Source organism: Netta rufina, assembly GCF_964035555.1.
Source record: "Netta rufina genome assembly, chromosome: 3".
Classification (NCBI taxonomy): Eukaryota; Metazoa; Chordata; class Aves; order Anseriformes; family Anatidae; genus Netta; species Netta rufina.
Genome location: NC_140125.1, coordinates 54,249,728 through 54,274,706, shown reverse-complemented (window position 1 = coordinate 54,274,706; position 24,979 = coordinate 54,249,728). Strand labels below are relative to the sequence as shown.

General features: G+C 37.4%; 1 protein-coding gene across 1 annotated transcript in view; it reads right to left on the bottom strand.

Annotated features, from left to right (window-relative positions):
• Window positions 1-2,305: 2,305 nt before the first annotated feature.
• The window catches only part of ESR1 (estrogen receptor 1), a 139,696-nt gene continuing 117,022 nt past the window's right edge, over window positions 2,306-24,979 (bottom strand). Inside the window, exons 7-9 of the mRNA XM_084285268.1 lie at window positions 15,753-15,886; window positions 8,978-9,161; window positions 2,306-7,613 (exon numbers count right to left, since the gene is read on the bottom strand). Of these exons, the coding sequence (XP_084141394.1) occupies window positions 7,379-7,613; window positions 8,978-9,161; window positions 15,753-15,886 (553 nt within the window). The 3' untranslated portion in view covers window positions 2,306-7,378. The remainder of the gene's footprint in view (window positions 7,614-8,977; window positions 9,162-15,752; window positions 15,887-24,979) is intronic.

The following is a 24,979-nucleotide window of genomic DNA, read 5'->3' as shown; positions in this document are numbered from 1 at the left end:
TCCTGAAGACTTCGTGTACATTTTTACATTTAGGCCTCTGTATCTGCAGGATATCATGGCGAGTAATAGTAATTGGAGCCTGACTGGGCATAAGAAAGACCATGTAAGCAGTGCCCTTATGCTGGCATACTTTCTCTGTGCACACTGCTGCTAAGTCTTTTTTACATTTGGATTTTTTTCTCCGCTGCCTGGGTAGTGGAGATAATGTTATTACAATGAGCAAAGAGATGCAAGACTTAGGCAGCCTACGGAAGAGCTTTTTCCGTGGGGCTTTTAATGCAGCAGTATCTGAATGAAAAGAACAAGTTCATCATTTAATTTTGAAGAATAGTCTTTACAGTTGCAACATGTATAATTGAATCTATTTATTTTATTTGTGTGTTTATTGTATTTGCTTCATGCTCTGTCTCGGCTGTCTGACTGAGAACACCAAGCTGTAGCCTGTGAAGAAGCTCTTAACATTGCATCTAAGGAGATTGCCTTAATTGACAGAAAAGTAAAAGCCATCGGGTATGTTCCTCAGTTATGCATTAACTATGCCATACCTTTCTAATTACTTAAATGGAATAAAATATGCCAGACCAAGACGCACATCACTCACATATTGATCACTCATATATTGGAAAGAGAGGAAGAAAGTGTGTGGCAGGGAGCCCACTGCAGGTGGCTGTGCGCATGTACATGGGCTCCCCCACGGGAACAGCCTTTGGAGAAGTCAGCTGTTCTGCAAAGGTTTGTGTATGTGGTGAGGGAAGAAGAGTGGTAAGACCAGTAAAGGTGAGCTAGGAGTTTCAGCTGCAAGAGTTCTTCAGTGAAACAAGAAACAATTTGTCATTACTGCCTAATTTCTCACATGACTTCAGCCAACAGACATAAGAAATCAGGAATGAGGCTGGCTCCCGGCTGGGGACATGTGCCCAGAACCTGACATCAGAGTCCCTTTTCCTGGTGGGTTTTTCCTGTGACAGAGTGAAGCAAGTTGACATCCACCAGATTCCGTCACAGAAGACACATGATGGGAGGGAATGAAGATTGAGCCAGGATCTTCACTGTGGTGTACACCATCAAGACCAGAAGTAACAAGCACAAATTAAAACATAAGAAATTCCATCTGAGCATGGCAAAACACTTTTTTGTTGTTGTTGTTGTTCTTTCTGCAAGGCTGGTCAAACACCAGATCAGGTTGCCCGGAAAGGTTGTAGAGTCTCCTGTTGTGGCTAATCAAAACTCAACTGGATATGGCACTGAACAGAATATGCATGGCATGTGATGCAGCTCTGAGCCAGGTGTTGGTCTAGACAATCTCCAGAGGTGCCTTTCCAGCTCTGCTGTTCTGTGATTCTGTATGGTCACGTTGTGCTCTGGAAAGAGGTGGTCAAAGGACTGCCTAATCTCAGGTGCTATGCACTGTCTTGATGCTTCAAATTGGTATGATTTAGGCAGGTATAAATATGCTCAGACTTAAGCTGTTTGGTTTTTAAATGAACAGTGATGGGTCTTTGATTTTACAGGAGTATTCTGTGTTTCAGCTGCTTCTGTGGATTGGACCTGTGAATTGAGAATCATAGCGAAGCAGTCATCATTAACCAGTTCTCCATGAACTATAGGGGCATTTGACCTAAGTGTTCATTTGGTCCAATGGATAGAAAATCGTATAAAGCCCTTGAATTTTGTGAGCTGTGAGTCTGCACTTAAACCAATCTTATTACTCTGAGCACATGTATGGGTGCAAATTGTTCAAATTACTCTGGCTCACTACTGGTAGCCAAAGTAGCAACTCTCAGTCAAGTTATTTACCATGGAAGCATATTGCAAAAGTCATGATTTTGAACTGTTTGTCAGCTACTATTTAAAAGCCCAACAAACCCCAGCTTTCTATGGGATTATAAATTTGCATTCATGCTTGAAAAGCTGTAGGGTGAGGTTTCATGTGTACAAAGTATATTACTCGTCTTGTCTAAAATCATTGAGACAATAGTTGGAAGGTAATGATCTTACCATCTTTGCCCCTGATTAATTATGTACAGTAAACTGAATAATAATAATAATAATAATAATAATAATAATAATAATAATAAAGTAACATATACATAGAATATATAGTGTACTATTTAGCTAGTTACTGGAAAGTAATGTATATTAGCATATATCATGTATATAATGTACCATTTGGTTAGTTACTGGAAAAAAAAAAAAAACTATGTAAAAGATAACAAATGAAATAATTTTCTCTGGTTAATTCTTTATTTTGACATCAAATACAGTGAAAATCTTGCACCATCCAGGTAGCCTATCAGATTTTTCATTTAGACTCTGTAAGTTTTTAGGTGCAAAACAAAGAAAGAAAGAGGAAAAAAAAAAAAAAAGAATAATAAAACAAAAAAACTCACCAAAACAAAGACATCAATAATTTCATATGCATCCGTGAAAGAACAGAATACTTCAACAAATACATTATGGCATCTGAGCCTATATCAAAGAAAGGGCTTTCCATTGACAGACTACATAGTGCACACAAAAGCATTAGTTTTATATACAATAAGGTGATACATAAAGTGGCTTGTTAATGCAAGTCTCATGACCAGCAGTCTATCCCTTCATTTTCCAATGGGCACTTTCTGAAGAAACAGACATATAATTATAGGCACACAGGAGTACAGAGCATACTAATTTGCAAGATGGCAGCATATACATTTTAGTTTTATTTGTTTAGGCACATCTGAATGCAAAAGATTTTTTTTTAGCTTTTTTTTTTTTTTTTTTTTTTTTTAAACACGATGGAAAACAGAATACCCCTCTGGGCAACAATCATTTTGAAAACAATTATCAGGATATAAGGCTATCTACATTTGAAAGATGAAAGAGAATTGTAAGTAGAAAGGGTAGGACATTAATGTTAGGGAAATATTAATTTAAAATTCTCTGATTAATTTGAGATTATGTTATAGTTGCAGGTGGCAGCAAAGACTGGTTTGTATTACAATACCATTGGTAACATGACCCTTCCTTTAAATATGCTGAATTTCTGTCTGTAAAACTATATTATGGTTGCAGATAGGATTGAAAAAGGCCATCTCTTTATTTGGGGAAAGAAATGCACTTCACATAAATTCAGCTAGAATACCTTATATATAAAATCCCATTGGCTTTAGGTTGGCTTGCATGCTAATTTTAAAGTAGCATTTTATATATACAAGATAGGTTTGCCATACTGCAAAGCCTGTGGTAATACTCATACCCTAGTGAGGCAGAATTTTTACATTGCTGGTAGTTTGTTTCATTTTAAACATTTAGCTCAACACTTAACAAATCAGTCAGCCTCAACTGGGGTCGATAGGGATTCCAATTAAAATCCTGTTTTGAGGGTAGGGGTGTGGAGGCAGTTGAAGTTTTCTTTTTTTTCTTTTTCTCCAATTTAAGTTCCAATGACCTGCTAACAGTCCTTGCAATAGCCATGGGAACTCATTTCAGTTTTGTTTTTTTTAAATATATTTTTTAAATTGTTAAAACCCTTACTATACAGAAGGAGAAAAATAATAAAGAGATTTCATTGAAACCTAATAGAAAAATTTACCACAAATACACACCAAGAAACTCTCATTAAAATATTTTTCCCCGGTACAAATCCTACTAACCCCAACTGGGAGTTTTACCTGAGACAAAGTCTGCAAGATGAAGACATGGCTCGAACCACTACAAACCAGAGAAGCTTTCAAATATTGTTGGAAACTCACTCAACTGGGTGCTACACATCACTCTATCATCACTGCTCCTGTCTCCTCCTTTTTTTCTTTTTTTTCTTTTTTTTTTCTTTTTTTTGGTAATATTTCAGTAACAACAACCATATTCTCAAGCAAAGCAAGTTCATCTGGTCTAGTTCTAGTTGGTTTATGCTGGTATTACATTGCCTATGTTTCTAGGGCTTTCTTGTGTTAGTATTTTTTTGTTTGTTTGCTTTTGTTTTTTAAAAAAATCCACATATAAACATTATAAAATAATTCTTTCATTAGCTGTCCAGAGACATCACTATGAATGTTTTGGTAAAAGCATAATTAGCTGCCTTGAATATTTTTCTTTGATTTTTTTTTTTTTTTTACATGCTATATATTTTTGTTTAATATCCAGCACCAGGTATTCAGGTAGTACTGGTTTGTCAGCTGCAAATATAAAGTATATATGTATATGTATATATATATATGTATATATACACATGAAATAGCATCCTGTGAAATAATAATTACCAAATGGCAGGCACAATTTTCTGCATATGTGAGAGCATAATTCAGAATTACATATGAAAAAAGTTGCCACATTTATAGCATATAATTTGTTTAATCTGTTGAAGAGCTACATTCAGCTGTCTGGTATGTGGACAATCATCTTTATAGATAACTATGGGAAGATTACTATATTCGTTAAGGTGCTACTTCAAATAAAAGATCATCAACAAGTTAAAGACACAGATCATGAAACTGCCCCAAGGTAAATGAATCATTGGGAATCACTCTTTTTCTTTCCTGAATGCCCTTGGTGGTGCTGCAGCATACGCGGGGGGACTGGTTGACTAAGTAACTTCATTGCCAGGGCTCAACTTAGGAGAACATTTGTAATTATAACTGCAAACTCACTGACTATTTCTTATGTTACAAGCCACATTTTGATACCGTTCTGTCTGCTGCATACCACTCCAAATCATGCTTGTCCAGCCTCACTGGGACAATCTGCAGAGTGCATTGGTATTAACCTATGTAAATATCATCGGAATCTGGACCTTTGTTGTGGATTGCTCTCCATCAACTATTTTTTTTTCTTTGAGGCCAAATTTACACTTAAATCAATACAATGAATTCTTCTTGGATGTAAATAAATGCAAGGCATTTATTTAAACTAATTTTCTTAGCAGCTGATGAGCCACAGGCTTGATCCGTGTTTTCTGTCATAGAGAACACACAAGCTGCACACAGAGCATTGAAAAAGCAGCTCTAATGCACACTGGGCTACAAACGAATAATGACAATGTAAGCACTTAAGTGTATCTACAGGAATTCCTGTGCTCCATTCAAATCTTAACCTGCACTCATTTCAGGGCATTCATGATTTTTCTAACACATTTGAAAACCAGCTACTAAACAAAACAAACAAAAATAAAACGTGCATTTTTTTTTCAAGGCATTTTGAAGCCTTCCAAAAGCCCTTAGGTACCGAACTTACACACACGCACGCACACACACACACTCTACTAAATACATAAAAATACAACTCCTTCAACACATCAGAAAAAAAAAAAAAAAAAAGATACTATAATATGCATCAATAGAAGGCCTATTCACTTACAGTGATTGCTTCACACATTCAGACTTGCACTGTTTTCAAGGAATCTTCTCAAGCATGTAGGTAGCATCTATCTTTAGACTTTTAAACTGCGCGTATCCTCGGATATGTACATTAAATTGTTATGGACATCGTTATCTACACTCACTAAAAAGTTGAATCCTTGACATGGAGCTCAAACTCATCCTATGCCTTGCTGCCTTCACAATTGTTATGTAACTGAAACTCACTGAAAACTCACTTCTGCTTGTCTAACAGTGAGCATGGTTAGACATAGGCACTCCTGTACCGCATTAGTTACACTATTTCCTATAATTAGTTACAGGATATTCCAATCAGCATAACCTAACATAAAGACATTGACTATAGTAGTAAAAGAAGCATCCCCAAACCCTCCTCTAGCACTGTGGCCTGCTGCCATGAAGTAGCCTATACACATGCTATAGAACTTCCTTGCTGACAGGTGGTCACTTCCAACCAGCTATTGAACTAGTCCCTGGTGGTCCATGCTAACTCTCAAACTGCACCTGAAAACCAGACATGCAGATAGCACAGGCAAAGATTATCATTAAACTAATAAATCATCCCCGACATATATAATAATCACATTCCAGTACCCAGCAACATTCCCTGACATGTTTAGTTTTCTATCCTAGAGGCAGTCAAACAGCAGCACCAAATCCTGTTTTGGACAGTACGGATAGGTCGGTCTTTCTTTTCAGTGTCTCTCCTTCATGAGTTGCTGAAATACTTACTGTCAGTGGACCTTTTGTATATTTATGGTTGATGTGAAGAATCCAACTAACTGCATGAAGAACTGTTACACACATGCATGGAGAAAGCCAGATTTACCTTCCTTTCACCTGAGCATGCAGTCCTGGAGTCTTCACCGTATCTGAGACACACTGTCCACTTCTGATATCATAGATGAGATGGAACTTAACAGTGATTTCTGAGTTTGCCCCAACAATAGCTGAAGAAAGCCAATGCAAAACCTACTGTTCTGGCTCTGCTGGCCCTCAACAGTCCATGTAGGCAGGACTGCCATGAATGGGACAATCCCACACTCCTATGCCAGTCTTATGACGTCATCACCCCTTGGTTTGTAGCACAACAAAGCAAAGGAGAGGGAAAGTTTTTGGTTTTGTTCTTGTTTTTTTGTTTTTCATAAAACAACGTATGTGCGATAAGGTGAGTTTTAATTTTTGTTGTTGGTTCTTTTCTGGCATGATGAGTTTTTGTACTCACGTGATCTGACTCAAGAGCAATTATCTATATTATCATTGCTTGCTATTTTGCCCTTGTTTTAAACACTGCTGAACAACAGAACAATTTAGCTTCATAGGATACGATACACACAATGCAATTTGGCTAGAAGATATGATAAAAGGACCTAGAAGTTTGGTCAGTATGATCTTGAAAGGGAGCTATCTGGTGATGTAAGCCAGTAAGGCAAAACAGAAATTTTAAGAAAGGGGGTACTTTCTACTGTAAGAAGAAGAGAGGCAGAAATCTACCTAAACTACCAAGGCAGCCACTAGTAGTACAGTTTCACTGTGACACACTTAGATGCCAATCAGCTTTCCGTTATCCCTCACTAAAACTTATTCAGAATCTACCAAACTTCTTCAAAGTTTCAAGCAATTCAAGGATTAAATGGGCTCAGAATCTGGGGTGGATATCAACAAAGGCTCCCACTCAGGAAGATACCAATATGCATGGCTGGTATGGCCTATTAAGTTATGGTAAAATGGATGTTTAAGTTTATATTAAGACTTACCCAACTTGCATGCAAAAATAAATTAAAACACTGCAAATTCAAATTAAGTTAGCCTGCCAATCCTTGCTGGCCATCCATAGCAATGAAACGTCTTTCAATTAGAATAAGCAATCAATTTAGGCAAGCGCTTGACAAACACTCAAATGGAAAATACAGGTTACTGATGTCATTGGAGTGTTTACATGAGTGGCACTGCAGATGAAATGAAGCATGAGCTAGGTAGTACACTGCTGGGTTTCTCATACCATTATATATGCTGACTTTTGTTTATATTGTATTCTGCATATTCTCCTCTTCTTTGCTGTTTATGTAAAAGGACTGCAAGGAATGAGAAGAAGCTGATGCAGTCGTCAGCTGGCTCCGGTTCTCCTCTTCCATTGGTGCAGCACTCCTGGCTGCTGGGGCATGCAGGCGGTGAGCGTCCAGCATCTCCAGCAAGAGATCATAGAGTGGAACTATGTTTTTGCACTTCATATTGTACAAGTGCTCCATTCCTTTGTTGCTGTGGGTTTTAATGAAACAACAGTTACTTTCTGAATGTGCTATAAAAAAAAAGCTGTCAGCTAATCATAGTTGGGTTCAAATAAATTCCACCTTGTTCAAAACAATTAACTTAGCATCTTAATTGATGCACACTCCTTCTACAGTTTGCAGAAGTCAGCTTCAAAGAACTATTCAGGCTGCCCATGAGCAATTGCCTTCTAAAATGTGCCTATTTTTTGTTTTGCCTAAGAGGTGACCTAGAGCGAATGGACTCCTAATTTAGGCACTTTGATTACATGGTTGGGATGAATCTTGGTTTTCCATAATTGAACTTTTTTTTTTTTTTTTCCTAGAAAATAACCTTTTGGCCAATTTGAGTTAATGCTATCTTTGCAAACTATAGAAACAGTAATTCACTGTGCATCTGAACTTCCTTAGTTGTTCAAATTCTTAAGAAAACAAACACCAAAAAGGTGATTAACATGAGAACAAAGAAACTCCCCCAAAAGATACATATAAAACACATACCCCTTAGCTTTTTCCTGAAAGTCTGTATGTCAGTCTAGTATTTAAAATCTTTATGTCTCAGCTTCATTAGCTACTTTGTGGTAATTAATATAATTTTAATTTTATTAACTGAGATAATGAAAATTAAAATCTGTATAACAGCAATGCCTCTTATTACTTCATAAAACTAAAATATCTACTGTGTCTTTGTATGGGCTTGTCATGCTGCACACACTCCAGCTAGTGAGCAGCTACCTTAAGAGGTAATTACATTAGGGAGAATGACTGCTGAGACTACCAACAAACTGAATGCCTCAGGCACTTCACCTCTAATTAGCAAAGGGCACAGTGCTCTAGATTGGGACTCAGAAGATCTGCATTTTATCTTCACCCATAAGATACGTATAATGATAATAATCTCTTTTCTAAAGTGATTTGCAATCAAGCCACTTGTGAGAGGTGGCTATATAAAAGCAAGAGTTTTATTAAATCTTATCTTAAAGGAGACCAGAATTTGTAAAACTAGGCTGCTGTTACATTGTTTTTCATCTGCTTGATACCTTTCAAACGGAATAACAAGGCACATAGTGTTAAAAGCAGACAGTGGCACTGTCAAAGCTAGAAGTGAAGGAAAAGAAAAAAAAAAAAATAAAAGAAGAAGAAGAAGCAAATTGGGAAAATGTTTACCCCTTTCACACCATAATCCAGCATACTGTTTCGTGCACAAGCTCCATATATACTTATGGAAAGAGGACAATGATCTATCTTTTATATAATGCACACAGTTTTCACTCACTCCATGAATAAAAGCACAACTCCAAGCACACCTGTGCATTTGTGAAACCTCCCTGCACCTAACCTTGTGCTTGCTCTCACCTCATATGCCTGATGTGAGAGAGGATGAGGAGAAGCTGAGCCAGGCGCCGGTGCTGCTGCTGCAGGGAAAGACCTGACTTAGCCATTAAATGTATCAGAGTATCTGTGATTTTGTCCAGAACACGGTGGATATAGTCTCTCTCTTCCAGGGATTTCAAGGTGCTGGAAAGAAAAGTGTACACACCTGGAGTAGGGAGGAGAAAGAAAACAAACCACAGGCAAAAATTACTTTGATAGAGTCAGACCTTGTGGCTGCCCTCTTCAGCTCTATTAAACCATAGGAGCTGCCTGTGAGAAGGAGCTACTTTGGAAGGCACCTCTGCATATAAACTTGTCATCTCCTGACAGTTGGGAAGGATGTGGTGACAGTCAGGAAACAGGAAAGAGTGGCTTAGAGAAGCACAGGGTAAAAAATAAATCTCCCAGAAAGGGCTGCTGGGCAATAGAGGCATTATCTAGGGGGCTGTACACCGAATTAATCCGTTCATTTAAGGAAGAGAATAAGGAAACTAAACAGCTCACAGAAACATGAAGAACACAGTCTTGGCCATGAGACAACTTTCATCCCACCCTGAAGCCTGGATTTGGTCACTGTGGACAGAGCAGAAACAAGGGGTGGCAGGGGTCACCCATATCCTGGAGGTAGACCTGACCTCAGGCTGCTCGCCTCTCTTGATCACGCAGCTCCAAAAGAAGGAGATGCTGTTGCTACTTGAGAACTCTGCCGTACTGATTGACCCAGCCCAGGCTGTCAGCAGTTTTTCCCATTTTCTCTGCTGTTTAATGTTTGGGTTCTGGTAACTTGCTAGGCAATCTAGGACTGAATAATATGTTACAACACATGTAAATAAAACTAGCACTGGCCTCAACAAGACCCTCTCAACCAACTAGGTTGGCTATATTGAAACCCGTTTCAATATAACCATCTTTCATGGCTTCTTGAAATTGAACTACATGAAAGATTTGGACCAGGAGGAAATTTTTTCCAGAGATCAAACCATCCCCCTCCAGCAAGCCTCTCTACACCTAGAAAAAGCTATTTTCCGTGAGTAGCAGCTTCTTGGGTACATGAAACACATCAGATTTCTCCCTTGGAAGTTCCATACTATTCTACACTTTTTTACCTGGACTTCATTCTGGAGGAAAACACACAACAAATGTGAAGCATGTCACAGTAACACTATGCTACCAAATGGCAGCTGTTGCCTTCAGAACTACTTTTTAAATTTTCTGGATTGATCTTCCAACTCTAGATAGTTTGTATTAGTATAATCCATCCTTGAGTGAGCAACAACTTAAGAAGTATGTATGCTGATACAATCAAACAGGCTTGATCATGACCTGTCTTCATTGACCTGTCTCCATAAAGTACTTGACAAATCCTGTGTTTTATGCTTTCTGCATCAACTTACATAGCCAAGAAGTAATTTGTGGGGGGTTTATTTGTTTGTTTGGTTTTGGTCCCTGGAAAGAAAAAAAAATGGTTCATGGAATTGCTATTCGTTTAGTTTTTCTTTAAAGCATCATATATAGCAAAATATGCAATCCAGTTAGGGATATTAAAAAATAATAATAATAAAAAAAAATGCACTAAAACACACACACACAGTAACACATGTACTCCAGCTTGTTTGTACTGTTTGCAGCTGGGCATTATGCCATCAGATTTGAAGATAAGCATATTTATTCATGTGTCAGAGCAGTCAGGGAACTGAGATTACTTTTTTTTTATTTATTTATTATTTTTTTTTTAACCATCTTTGTGATGTGTCTCACATCCTCATATCATCCTGGTATGTCAAGGACCCAGTACCTAGAAATACTGTAACCTGTAAGTAGGTTTTACAACTTTGGTCTTTTGCTCTAAAATGAAACATAAATTTGTGAGTATGTGTATATGTGAGAGAGAGGCTGTTCAAAATCAAAAACAAAACAAAAGGGCAACAGAAATACAGCACAGCTTCTGCAAACCAATAGTCAGAGCTCTTTATTTTGGTAGTGACTATTGCTTCGAATTTGATATAGACAGATAGTACAATGGCCTCTTTTCTCACAAAGCTTTGAATGATTGTTATTTTTACTGAAATGAATTCACTGTAAAGAAACAGCTCTTGGGGTTTTTCTCAGCTGGATGACTCCAGAAGCTATTAAAAAGTATAAATCAAAAATAAACAAAAAACACTCCCCCCAAAATGAAGAGACTTCAGGCAAATGCCCATCAATAACTGCCAAGAAAAATGACTATTGGTTTTGCTTTCTACCCCAAATGACTGCTCCTGCCTCAGGCCAATGACCAGAAATTTCCCCAAAAGAAATACCAGATATCCATCATAGACACACACTCACAAGCAGAGTTTTGAAACAAGAGTGCAGAAAAATTGTCTTAGCAAAGTGAAATTTAACAGTCTCAAAGGTCTTTCCAAGCTCTGAAGCAGACAGAAAGCCGAGAGCAGAATTGAATAGCTACCGGTTGGTTTTCCAGCTATATGTCATTATTGAAAAACATCATAGGAGAGAGACTAGAGACTGCACTGCCCTGTGAAAAAGCAAAGCCTACAAGGCTGTGCCCAAACAAAAAACTATGTACACAGATTTCCTCAGGGACTGCAGTGCTACTGTGCCAGTCGTTGGTATATCATGGTAAAGTTTTGCTATATACAAGTATTGCTATATACACTGATATAGGCATTGCTGTAGAGGAGAACGTCCTCTAAATATTTTCTATCACAATAAATCCTGGTTTAAAACATATTTACATTGTGTTCATTCTCACAAAACAAACCAAGGGTCTTTTTCCCTTCTATCAAGCCCCATCGGTCTGTATCTGTAGCAAGTCAGGCTGAGCAAAGAGCAAGTTCAGCTCTGTACAATGCACTCATGTAATTCTCCACCACCAAAATAAAGAAATCAATTAAAAGCACAACTCTACATGAGAAGGGAAAATCAAAAGAATAACAGTCACAGGAATGATGCATCAGGGAATTTTACAGGATACATAAAATCAGCAAAATCTTACCATCTCTGTGGACTTATCAGCAAACTAAGTAAATTAGCTGCTAAGGAAGATGTGACCAAAATCTGTGTCTCCAAAATGAAGAGATGATTACTCAAAAGTAAAACATCTGGCATTTTGTTGCCCTTTCATGTTTCTTAGAACATGAATGTTCGTAAGAAATGGCATTCTGTTATTGAGCTGAACGTGGTTTTCAAAGATCCAGTTTTGCTTTTTAGTCAAAAGACATTGCTGCAGCTTTAGAGGGGCACCTTTGGTTTTGTTATTTAGCTGGAGACAGTGATGTCCTTGTTGTTACAGACATGCTGTCTCCTTGATATCTCAGGAAAAATTTGGAAGCAGCATAAATGTATATTTTGCTTTATAAACAAAACCTTCCATCTTTTCCACACACACTGAGGGAAAACAAAAATAAAAATAAAAAAATAAAAATGTTAAGACCACATGGAAAAGCAGTAGAAAGATATTAAACAGCCTTGAAAGATGCTGTAAAAAAAAAATAATAATAATAATAAATGTCCAGCAAAAGCAAACAGCCCTGCCTCATGTGGAAAGACTAACATATCCAAGGATTTAACAACAAAATGTTTGTGTACACTTGGGGAATAAAATCCACATGGACTTTTAGAATGCAAATAGAAAATGCTTTTAAATATAAAGTGTAGCATAATTAGTGCAATTCAGTTTTGGATTTTTTTTAACCTTTTAAGATCAGCTGATTTAATCATATGTGTATATAATATAAATAGCAGAGATGCAGAGATCATTTTGTGTGTATCTGCTGTTTCTTTAGTAAAAGATTTGAGTATATATATATGTTTAACCTTTGAGAAAGTGTAGGCTAGAATGGAGGTTTTGTTCTCCTCAAATAGCTGTAACTTCAGGGTCAGATCAACCTGCCCAGAGGTTGCTCAGTTGAGTTTTGGTATCTCCGAGGATGGAGATCCTATCATCTTTCTGGCCATCTTGTTCCAGTGCTTAAGCTGTCTCACTGGAAGGAATTTTTTTCTACTCACCTCCGAGAAAAGTCTTTCCCTGTTTTTTCTGTAACCTGCTCATAAGCTATCTGAGGACAGCTGTCCCTCACCCTTCCCTTTTCCAGGCCGAATATACCCAGTTCTCTCAGCCTCTCCTCATAGATCACATACCATGTGTGCTTCGGAGCACATAAGCACATAACATTTCATGTGTGTCCAGCACTTTGCTTCAGGGAAGCTGGCTATATTTCACGAAGTAAAGCATCTACAGAAGTCATTTCAGAATATCTATGCCAAACAACACTTAAACAGATATTACACATACCCCAAATTATCCTATTTCTCTGCCTCTGTAATGCAGCCTAGCTTCCTAAAAGGGATCTGACATTCAGAAGCTTGTGTCCACATTTCGACCATCCTGTAGTTAACTCTTCTGACAGTTATAAAATACTTTGATTAAAGGAATGTAAAAACAGAAATAGAAAATTACCCTTATGCATAAAGTCAGTGAAAACCAATACGGACATACATTCTGTGGCCGTATTTACGTATACATTCAGTTTACAGTGTACTCAGAAATACTACAATGAGTGCAGTATGCAAACCAGAGTAGCACATGATGATCCACGTAACAATGGTATAAATTGTTTTCATCATGAACCTGTAACAGCTTAGCCTGAGCTATTCCTTCTGAGCCATCATCACCAAAGCTCTTGTAAAAATGCCAGCCTTCTGAGCAAATATAAAATTTCATTTAATGTAATAAATAAACATACAAATAAATAAAAACACTCTAAATCAGATCATTCACCAGAACATTAGATCAACTCTGACCTTCTACCGTATAAACACCATTATTTCAAACCTGTTGTGTGGTCCTGAACCTTGAAGGAGTGAAGATCCATAGCTCCTAGCCTCGCCTAGTGGGCCCATCTCTCTTATGGGCAGAAGGAAGTCTGCCTCTTACTATTACTGGATGTACTGGCTGCAGGTCTTTTTACAATTTTTTCTTAGAGAAATCTTGAAACAGAAAGCACCATTAATGGAAGAGAGATGTGCTTACAAAGGATATGCCTTAGGACAGGGCTATGTCTAAATAACAAAATTATTTTTCTGGATCCATATTAAATACAGAAGTGGGGCAAAAACTCAACATTATAACTCGAGGACTTCACATTCAAAAATTGTACCTCTAACACATTTCATTCAAATTTCCAATTCTATGTATTTTCTAATTCTAATTCAGAACTAGATTTATTTAAGAAGATAATCACATTTGCTTATATTAGCAGAAAATCTGGAGCAGCATTGCCTTTGTGGAAGAGCATTTAACTTTAGTAAATAGTCTCCTACAATTATCAGGACAACAAAAGGAAAAAAAAATCTCAAAATGTATTTAATTACAATTATCCCACCTTGGCATCCAAGATAAAAACAATAGCTCTTCATTCATCTAATATGTCAGGTGCTTGCCTCAGATGTCACTTTTTGGTAATTAGTGGCAATCACAATAAAATCTGAACTATATTAATATCTCATAGAACTTAATTGGATTATTTTATACATGTATATGGTTATATAAGTAAATAGTTCTGCTTTATTATTTATTTTATTTAGATCGGATTGTTTCCATAAAGGACTAAGTGCCTGAATGGTATGACAAAGTCTGGTGTGATTAGAATCACCTTTTGATAAGAATTAATTGATTTTGCATTTCATGCAACTTGAGCAAGTGCATTTGCATTTCATGCAACTGAGCTAGACTACAGGATAAAAGAGACACACAGCTCTCCACATGTGCTTTGTCTGGGGGCTTATACTGTCTACAACTTTAAACACAGCAGGAAAAGTGGAGAACAAGTAAATCCTCAGGGCTGGAAAACTTTGGCATTTTTAGTCATTAGATAACAACTTAGCAGGGAACTGAATTTAAATTTTGCCTTTGGTGCCTACATTATTATTTTAGACCTCTATCATTGTTATAAGGATGTTGTGGGTTTCATTTCTGCATCTAAAATGAATTGTCTGGAGATTTTTCTCCAGAAAAAAATAATAATGATAATAAAAAAAAGAATGTTGTGCAACAGAAACTTTCTGCAACACTCTTCAACTTTTATTTACTTATTTCAATGATGTGATGAAGAATTCATCAGATAACTTCAGATATTTTTATCTATAGCTAGGCTTGTTGTCTAGTTGTTTATTTATTTATTTATTTTAAGTTTATTTAGAATGAGATTTACAGCCTAAAAATAATTTCATCAAATATAAAGGAAGTATAAATTGCTGGCACCAGTATTAGGTGGTTGTATTTTAACATAAACAATCATGATAATCTCATTTACATCGTTGCCATTCTTTCTCTTCATTTTGCCATTGTCAAAAAATAAATAAATAAATAAAAAGGAAAGCATAGGCCCTGGTTTATAACTAAGTATTGCCTTTGGATGCCTGCAGTGTGGCTCCAGCTACCTCAGTGCCTTGTAATCAGGACTTTAACGAGACCTACCAATTCCTAGTTCAACACAGTGCTCCAATTGTCCTCCAAGCCAGCTGCATGCAGTGTATCAACCTCTGGTCATGTTAATTTGCTGGGTCCAATCCACACCACTGACCAGATTTGCCCTCTTTCATCCCTACCTGGTGGTTCTGCCCATATGTCTTGATAGCACTTTCAGTTGCTGCTGCCTCAAAATGAAAACATCACCAGAGACAGCAAGCAGCACTCAAACTGCATGCAGAAGCAATGACAATTACCTGAGTGACAGCAAAGCACACCACTTACCAGAATTGAGCAGGATGATGGACTTAAGGCACACAAATTCCTCCCCTTGAAGGTTCATCATGCGAAACCGAGCAGCAGTAGCCAGCAGCATGTCAAAGATTTCCACCATGCCCTCTACACATTTCCCTTGATTCCTGTGTGAATACCATCAAGGGGGAGATATTCACAGCTTTAACTTGGTAGTATGAGCTTTTCATTCCCCTGGACCATTCCCCTCCAATTTGATTTGTCAAACCTCAGAGGACTGCTAGCATGTGACTTCCTGCTTAATGATCCCTGGTTGTATATGTGATTACAAAAGCATGATTCCCAGTTTCCCAAATAAAATGAATAAATAAATAAACTATGTTTTTCCTGGCATTACTGTGGTGGAACATTTGAGACTGATTCAACCAACCCTTACATTCAGGACACAAAAATGTTTAAAACTACATTTTAAAACTACATTTTTATTTCTTTTTCATGTTTTGCTTTTTCTCCTTTTTTTTTTTTTTTTTTTTTTTTTTTTCCTTCAACTTACATAGCTCATTTTGTACTTGTTTCTACCTGGAATGTCATAATGTTCCAATATGCTTCTCACATTTTTCATTTTTCTTCTGCAAGCAGCACACCTCCATAAAGAATAAGCCATGAACTCAGGAAGGACTCATTGGGCCAAAGTCTTATTTGTATGAGTGTGTCTGATTAAAGCTTCAACTTCACATCAGAAACCAACTCTCTTCCTACAGTACAACTTTAAACAAAGATGGTCTTAAGCTGAGGGAGAATCTTCATGCATTCACTAATAATGTCAATTAAACACTTCCCTCTGCTCACAACACCAGGTATTCTCACTCACAAATTTTCATCTTGCACATCCAAGAATTAATGAAGACAGTATGTAATTTAATGAAAATTTTGTCTGCAAATTTTCTGGTCATGGAATTTTAGATCATTTACAGTACTACCTTTTACCAAAAACTACCTACTTTTAATTTCATTAGGACTTCCTGAGTGAAATTTTAATATATAAATCTCAATGACTGATAAGAGTTGCTGACTAAAAATATACTATTTTTTATATATGGGATAAAAAATTCAGATTATCACTATAAGAAAACGCAAAGGAAATTTCAGATGATCAGATGGCTGTCACACTGTAATTTGTACTGCAAACACAGATTAAGCGTCTCCTAATCTCACCATGGCAAAAACAACACTACCAGCACAGACACACCCACCTCATTCCTGGAGCAGCCATGTTGTCAAGACCTCTTAGCTAATGTCTAAACTCTTGCCTGAGCCTCCTTTGATACTCGCCTTCCTCTTTGACTACAGTCTGAGAAAATTCTTTGCACTTCCAGATCCTTCCTAAACCTAAACCTGGGTCAAAGAAGGGGAGAGGACATGGGTGAGCACTTGTGCCACCTTTTGAGTTCAAACCCCTGTTCAGTTTAACATGGTGCTTGATCTTAAATCTACATCTCATATACCACAGAGCAGGACATATCCACCAGTGACTATGGCATGTTACAGAAGCTATTTCATCTGCTTTCAGAAATATTTAAACAAAGCAGAACAATGTCAAGAAAAGAAACTGAGAGACACTCCCTTAAAACAGCCATCAGGGTGTTGGTTAAAAAACAGTAAAATAAAAGAAATGATATGCTTATCCAGTGTATCATTGGAAGTGGGAGGTTAGGGTTTGAGTTCTAGCACTGCATCAGATACTAGGGAGATTTGTAAGCACGGCCTATGGAGCAAGATTTTCAGTCACTGTTATAGCTGCACAAATTTGATGACTTTTCTGTGAGAAAGAGATGACTCAGCCTTGGGAGTGCAGAGTAGGAATAATTTAATAAGGAGGATTGGTTGCTCCTTCTTGCCTTAGGTCCCTATGGGCTACCTACCAGCTGCACATTGAGCACTCCCTAATTCTCCCCATGCATTTCACTTTTGAAAATGTGATTTCCATTGCTCAGCAGGCACCCAGTCACAAGCTGAAACATTTGGGAATGCAATTTACATGGCCTATTCTGGCTTCTAAAATGTTCACTTAAGAAATAGTGATTTAAACTGCAGCAGCTTTTAAGAAATGACCAGCTACACTTGTAATTTCATGTATTAGGATTCCCCAGGCTACGGTAACAAGTGCAGTGTAAAAAGTCTTGGACTGATGTCTATGTCCTACGGTTGGCAGGCAGGCAGATTCAGTGCAATGTTTCATGTAGAGCACGTAATGCCTTTGGCACCTCATTCACAATGCCCTGAAGGATGAGCAGAGCTAAAGGACTGATCTCAGCCTGGTATATTTGAACTTGAAATTCAAATATAAATTGTGAATTTGAATGTAAATCATGAATTTGTAATTCCCAGTTCTGCCTCTTTTGCTTGAAGGCTGAATTTGAACATGGATTTTTCAGTGATGACTTGTCAATTATACTGCTCAATGTTAGATAGAAGAAACTCTTCAGCAAAGACCACCTTGGTGAAAAACTTCACTGGTTGGATTCAATTATATTCCTCCTCTGTTTGAACATAAATAAAATAAACAAAGGCAAAGTAGTATTTAATAGCACCACTGGCAAATCAAAAACAAATAAAAATCAGGCACTCAAAGCAAGGCATGAGAATATGAACAGTTTCTATTGCCTCAGAATCTGTTTTGTCTGATAAAATTTAAATTCAGTTGAAAGAAAACAAACATGAACCTTTACAGTGAGACAATTTCTGCTGTTTCTGGTACAATTAATATTCATGTCTATAACTAGAGGAAAATTAACTTGCACATATACAATTCAGCACAGTTTCAGAGGACTAAAAGCCTTCAATGATTTTGCAATAATTTAAATGATACCAATCATTAAGGTTAGCTTAAGAATTTAGCATTTCAGAATTAGGGAGAATTGAAAAGTATCATTAGGCCACATTGCAAACCATGCATATTAAAAAAAAAATAATAATAATCTTCAAGTCTGGCGAAGACATCTACTTGTTTCCTATAACCCATCAAATTACTGACAGTCAGTGTTCAAAAGAGTTCCAACACAGACTGAACAAATTGCAAACCAAGTACTTTTATTTGTAAAATTAAATCATTTAAAATACCTTATGGAAACTCATAAAATTGAAAAGATATTTTAACAGCAAATAAGAATTATTATCAGGTACCTTTTACAAAAATATTTCAAAGGACAAAGGAATATTACAAGACAATATTCCCGTCAAGAATTTCTTGCCAATAGGTATAACTTATGGATAAGAATCTCTAGACTTGCAACATTTTGTCCATGTGCCTAAACCTCCTTGTGTGTCTATTTCCCACCAGCTGAATTCATATGATAGGTGATAAACAAAAATTATGTAAATTCAAGAGATTCTAAATACCTTCTAATCTCATTTGCCTTGGTGTGTGAAATACCAAAGAACTCCATAATAAATATTCACATGTGCAAACAACAAATTGGAAATTTTTGCTTTATTTTCAGAGCTAGGCAGCAGCTCCAACTCCACTGAAATTAGTAGAAACTGCAGTGGCTCAGCATGTATGACTTGCAGGCTTCTAATCAAGTGTTTTTATTATCTAGCCTACAACACTGGTTTTCTTTGTTAACCAACAAAAACTATCTGAAATAGGAATTTCCAGTTCTCCTAAATTGCCTTCTAATTTTCTAACATAAACTGAAACTATTATCACCTCTTCACAGCTATAAGTCCAACAGATAAGAAGGCCAATCTAGGAAGGCCTAGATAACTTTCCTGGAGGACAAATTAAGCAACAGATGTAAAAATTATTTTTATCTCAACAGCATGTTGTTGTCTTTGTGTAGTCAGCTTACTGAAAACAAAACAATAATGCCTTGTTTACTGAAAAATGGTGGAGTGTATTCTTGGAAGAATCCTTAACTTTTGACTGTTGGGAAATGTTCAGGCAAGTGCTGCATAGGAGTGCTATGCACATCAATTTTAGTAAGTCTACGGAATCACAGCATCACCCAGGCTGGAAGGCATCTCAGGATGTTTATAGTCCAACCATCTGTTCAAAGTAGGGTTAGATGTGCTCTCAGACCAAGTCACTCAAGGCTTTATCCAGTCTCATCTCGAAAACATCCAAGGGTGGGTGCACAACCTCTTTCAGCTTAATTACTTCCATAGCTATTTTTTCTCCCCTATATCCAGTCAGAACCTCCTCTGCTTTAATTTGACTCTAGTATCTCAATCTGCCCTCAGTAATCTTAAAGAGTCTTGACAACCTCTCTGTAGAATTTACAAGGTTGGGTATGCTTCAAAAGCTGTCTCTTGTTCAGGCCGAACAAATTTTGTTCTCTCAGCTTCTCCTCAAAAGGCATGTGCTCCAACCCTAACAACCTTGGTGGCACTCTCTAAGATTTGTTGAAGATTTTTAACATCTTTCCTGTAACGTGGAGTGCAAAACTGTATGTGCTATTCCAGATATAGTCTAATGTGTGTCAAATAAAGGTGGAATAATTACTTCCCTTGCTCTGCTGGCTACACTGCTACTGATACAGCCCAGGATACTGTTGGCCTTCACTGCTGCCATAGTGTAGTACTCAGACCACCTTCAGATTTCTATTCAGTGGGACCTTAGCTCTCTTCCAGCAGAGCTGTTCCTCATCTTGAACAGGGGCAGTGAATTAAGCCCATCATAAGTGCAGGACTTTGTATTTTTCCTTGCTAAATTTCATGAGGTTCCTGTCAGTTCATTTCTCCAGCCTATCTCAGTCTATCCATATGGCAGCTCAATTCATCAACTGCACCCCCTAGTTTCATGTCATCTGAAAATATGAAGGCTGTGCACTCCTTCTCCTCCAGGTCATTGACAAAGACAGTTAATAAGACACATCCCGTGATAAGCACTTGAGAAACTCCAACTGCAACTAGCATCAAGATAGAGTGTGAACCATTAACAAGACACATTGTCATTTATTGAAGAAGGCAATCAGGTTGGTCAGGCACAATACACCTTTGCTAAATCTATTCTAACTCACCCTCACCTTCTTCTCTTTAATCTCATAATTGGCTTCCAAGAGAATTTGCACTATGATTTTCCTTGGGATTGAAGCAATGCTGACTATTCAACCTGTAATTTCCCAGACTGTCTTTCTTTCCCTTTTTGTGGGTGGGTGTAAGATATGCCTTTCTCCAGTCATTGTGTACTTCCCCTGATCTCCACAGCTTTTCAGAGAAAATAGAGAGAAGCCTTGCAACAATATCATCCAACATGTTTGGGTAAAGCCCATCCCATGCACTCATATGTGACTTCTCAAGCAATCCCTGACTTAATTTTCTTTTACAAATTGAATCCTTTCCTCCTTGAACCCTGTACATATGCAAACAACCTAAGAATTTATTTAGTTTTGGAAATTTATTAGTTTTGAATTTATTCAGAATTTATTAGTTTTGGAAAAACCCTTGCTATCAGGAATGTCTTTTACAAAAACATAAGATCAAATGACAGATAAGTAAACATTAATAGAGAAGGGCATTTAGGTGAGGACAACATGGACCTAGGGAATGTTCTCATTAAACTTTTAATTCAAAGGGAAAAGTTGAAGTTAGAGCAGATACACCCATCAAACCAAAGTCTGACTATGTAGCTGGCATCTCCAGCAACATGCTGGTTTCTTTGACTGTGGTACTTTATCCAATGAAGAGGGACTGCTGAGAACAGATGGTATCTACCAGACTAGGAGAAGGATGGTCATCTTGACCAACAGACTTGGTAACTTGGTGAGGAATCCTTTAAACCCAGCTTGTCACAGGATTCCTAAGCCTAAAGTTAGGAAACAGAGGATGTGTGATTGAGAAAAGGCTATGGGGACAACATTCACATTTCTGGTTATAAGGGGGAATTCAAAGGCTTACCTCAAATGCTTGTGCTGTGACACATAAGGAGAAATGAAAATTTATACAAAGTAATATGGCTGTGAAGAGACTGGAAACACATAGGCTTGGTGGGATAGTGCACAGATAAGATAGTACACATAATTGTAGGATGGTCATGGATAGGTACAGCTTAATTAGGAAGAATAGGTATGGAAGAAGAGGAGAGGAACTTGAGCTTTGTATAAAGGGAGTCCTTGACTGCACAGACAGGAGACTTTGGATGTAGGTCAAAGAGAAAGTAATGCTGATGACTTGGAGGGCAGGAGAGATCGCTGCTGGCTGTCTGACCGAGTGGATAAGTCTTTCTATAAATAACTTGTAGAAGTGTCTCAGTAATAGGTCTACACTCTTGTGGAGGGTTTCTACATGAATAGTCTGCAATCACTAGCTAGAAAGCCACCACAGTACTATGCAAGCAGTCCAGGGAGTTTCTGGACTGTGTTGATGATAACTTCCACAAAAAGTACTCTACCAAGGGCATATCTGTATTGACCAGTCCTCACAAAGACAGAGAAACTGATGGTGAGTGTGCTCATAGATACGAGATTTAGCTGCAGAAACCATGAGATGTGACTGAGCTCAGGATCCAGAGGTAGGCTGGGAAGACAAACAATAGACTCTGCATTTCAGAACATACTACAGTTTATTTAGGGAATTGCTATGTTGAATGTTCTTGGAGACATGATAGGGAAAAGCATCCAGGGGGATGGAAAATATTTTCAGGAAAATTTACTGAGAACTTAAGAACAGACTCATACCATCATAGAGGAAGACCAGGTATTTCAGCAGAAGATCCTCTTGGAAAAGCAAGGAGCTCCTTAATGAACTAAACAGAAAAATAAGTAAAATAAACAAAACAAAACAAAACAAAACAAAACAAAATAAAATAAAATAAAATAAAATAAAATAAAATAAATAAATAAAAGCCGGAAGCAAAAGAGTACTGAGGTGCTGTTCGAGCATTTACATCAAAATCAATTTAGAGCTAAAACTAGTGAGGGACTCAGAAAGTAAGAAGAAAAGTATAGCAGCAACAGATGGAAGTCCAGCAAGAATGAACAGTTGATGAATTGGGAAGAAAACCTATTGGCTGACTGCATGGAATAGACTGAAGCAATTGAAACTTTTTTTTTTTTGGTCATATTTCACTGGCAAAGCCTACTGACAGCCTTCCATCTGTACCAACTCAGTCTGAGAAAGGACAGAGGCAACCAACAGTAACATATTGACAGGTTAGGGAATTGTTTAGGAAATTAGTAGTTAGAGAAGTACTTCAAATCCATGGAGACAAATGGGGTTCATTTCAGGGTGCTGAAAGAGCAGATGGATTTTATTTGTTATTCACTATCTAAAAAAAAATATGGAGATTGGAACAGGTCCTGACAAAGAGTAGAAGGTTAACTCATCTCTGAAAACATAAAACAAAACAGGAAAAGCAAACAAACAAAAAAAAGCATGGAGGAGGATCCATGAAACTTCATGTTTGACCACTCTGATTGACTCTATGATGAAATGATTGATTAAATAATCAAAAGCAGGGTAGGTGCTGAGTTGCGACCTTGCTGGAAAATGGACAGCAAATAAAATAAGCTAACAGCATACTCTCATAGTGGCTAAGGCAAACTGCACATAAAGTGTTAGGATGAATGTGGCTGGAATGTGGGAGAAATTGTCCCCCTGTTACCAGCCGGTCCTGTTGAGACCATAGCAGTTTCTTGTCTCAGGTCTCTCAGCACGGGAAGGATGTTGGCTGTCTCCTCTGACTGGAGGTGGTCAGAGGCATGCAACGTGGCCTACAAGAAGGGATGCAATTATTTGGATCTGTTCACTCTGGTGATGAGGCAAAGTATGCACTGAAGATACAGGCCAAACTGCAATCCACAACTGCTAGAAGGAGCATTATGAACCGGCTGGAATCAAGCACTTCTCAGGAGCAGTGGGTGCAAAGGGCATCTAACTGCTGCAAGCTGCAGTTAGCAAGGTTTGGGCTGGATTGTGGGAGGGTGATGCAATCCCAAAGCAGGTACCCATAGAGACTGTGTATTCACTACCCTTAGAGCCTTTTAAGACTCATCTCAGTCAGCTGGCCTAAACTGGTGTTGGCAAGACTCTTCCTTCAAACAGCAGACTGGACAAAATGATCTGAAACTAACATTTTTGTTTCTAAGTAAATTGCTGGAGAAGTTCCTGAAAGAGTTTGGTTTCAGAGGGTGTAACTAGAAGAAAAAATGTATAACTAGTTTTGAGCTTTTTAACAAAGAATCCAAATATGAAGCCAGCATCTGAATAAAGAATAAAAGCAATCCTTAAATCATACAAATAATGTTTTCTGTACTAATGTAGTGGATAAAAAAAAAAAAAAAAAAAAAAAAACTTTTGATTCCAGCTTCTGCATAAACCTGGCACAGAATACAAAACAGAGGAGAAAAAAATAAAAAGTTAGCCTGACTTCCTGACTTTCTCTGAATTAAAAATCTCTTCATTAGTTTAAACCTGGATTGTATTTTGGAGAGAGTTTTGAAAGGAGTACTTTCTATGGAAAGGCTTTCATTCATAATAATCTGTTCATTCTCAATGTATAGCTTCTCCATATTTCATCCTCCTTATATCTTATTCTCATAGTTATTTTATATTTGGTTAGGATTTGTTTCTAATTCATTAAATTATTCCGTCATGGAAAAGGCAAGGAAGAAATATTTATCTGTACAGTGGTAAGAATACAAATCTAGGGGAAGGAAGCATTCACATTTTTAAGAGTGGTGCCTTCAAGGTACCTTGATTTTGTTTCTTTTTTTATTTTTGGGGGGTATGGGAAGAGTTCTTTTTCAGTTGATTTACAACACTGTTTCAGTAATTAATTATCATTGTTTAAACAAATACAATATTTTTGGCTACTTATTCAAAAATATGTGCCATTAGTGTCAATGCATGAATCACAGTCTCAGAATCACTCACAGCTGGGCAATTGGAAAATACAGGACTGGAGTTAGCACAGTTCAAAATGGAATCAAGTTTTTTTTTTTCCATTGAAGAGCTGCTTGAGTCAGACATCTTCCAAGAAACAAAACTGAAATATCAGTTCCGAACAGAAATTTGAGAAAGGAAAACAAGCAGGATCCTTAAGAGCAAGACTCTCTTTTCCTCCATTGAGTTGGGGAGTTACACCTGTATTTCTTCTCCTAACACGCAAGTGACTGCTTTTGGTACTGTAACTATCCCAAAGCAAGTTGAAAAAAACTGTTGTCCACACACAGCAGCAGTTTTCAGCCATTGTGGCTATGTCTGCTATATCAACAAAGCAACAATTAGGATCAAGCATGAGGCTCAGATGGGTAATTCCT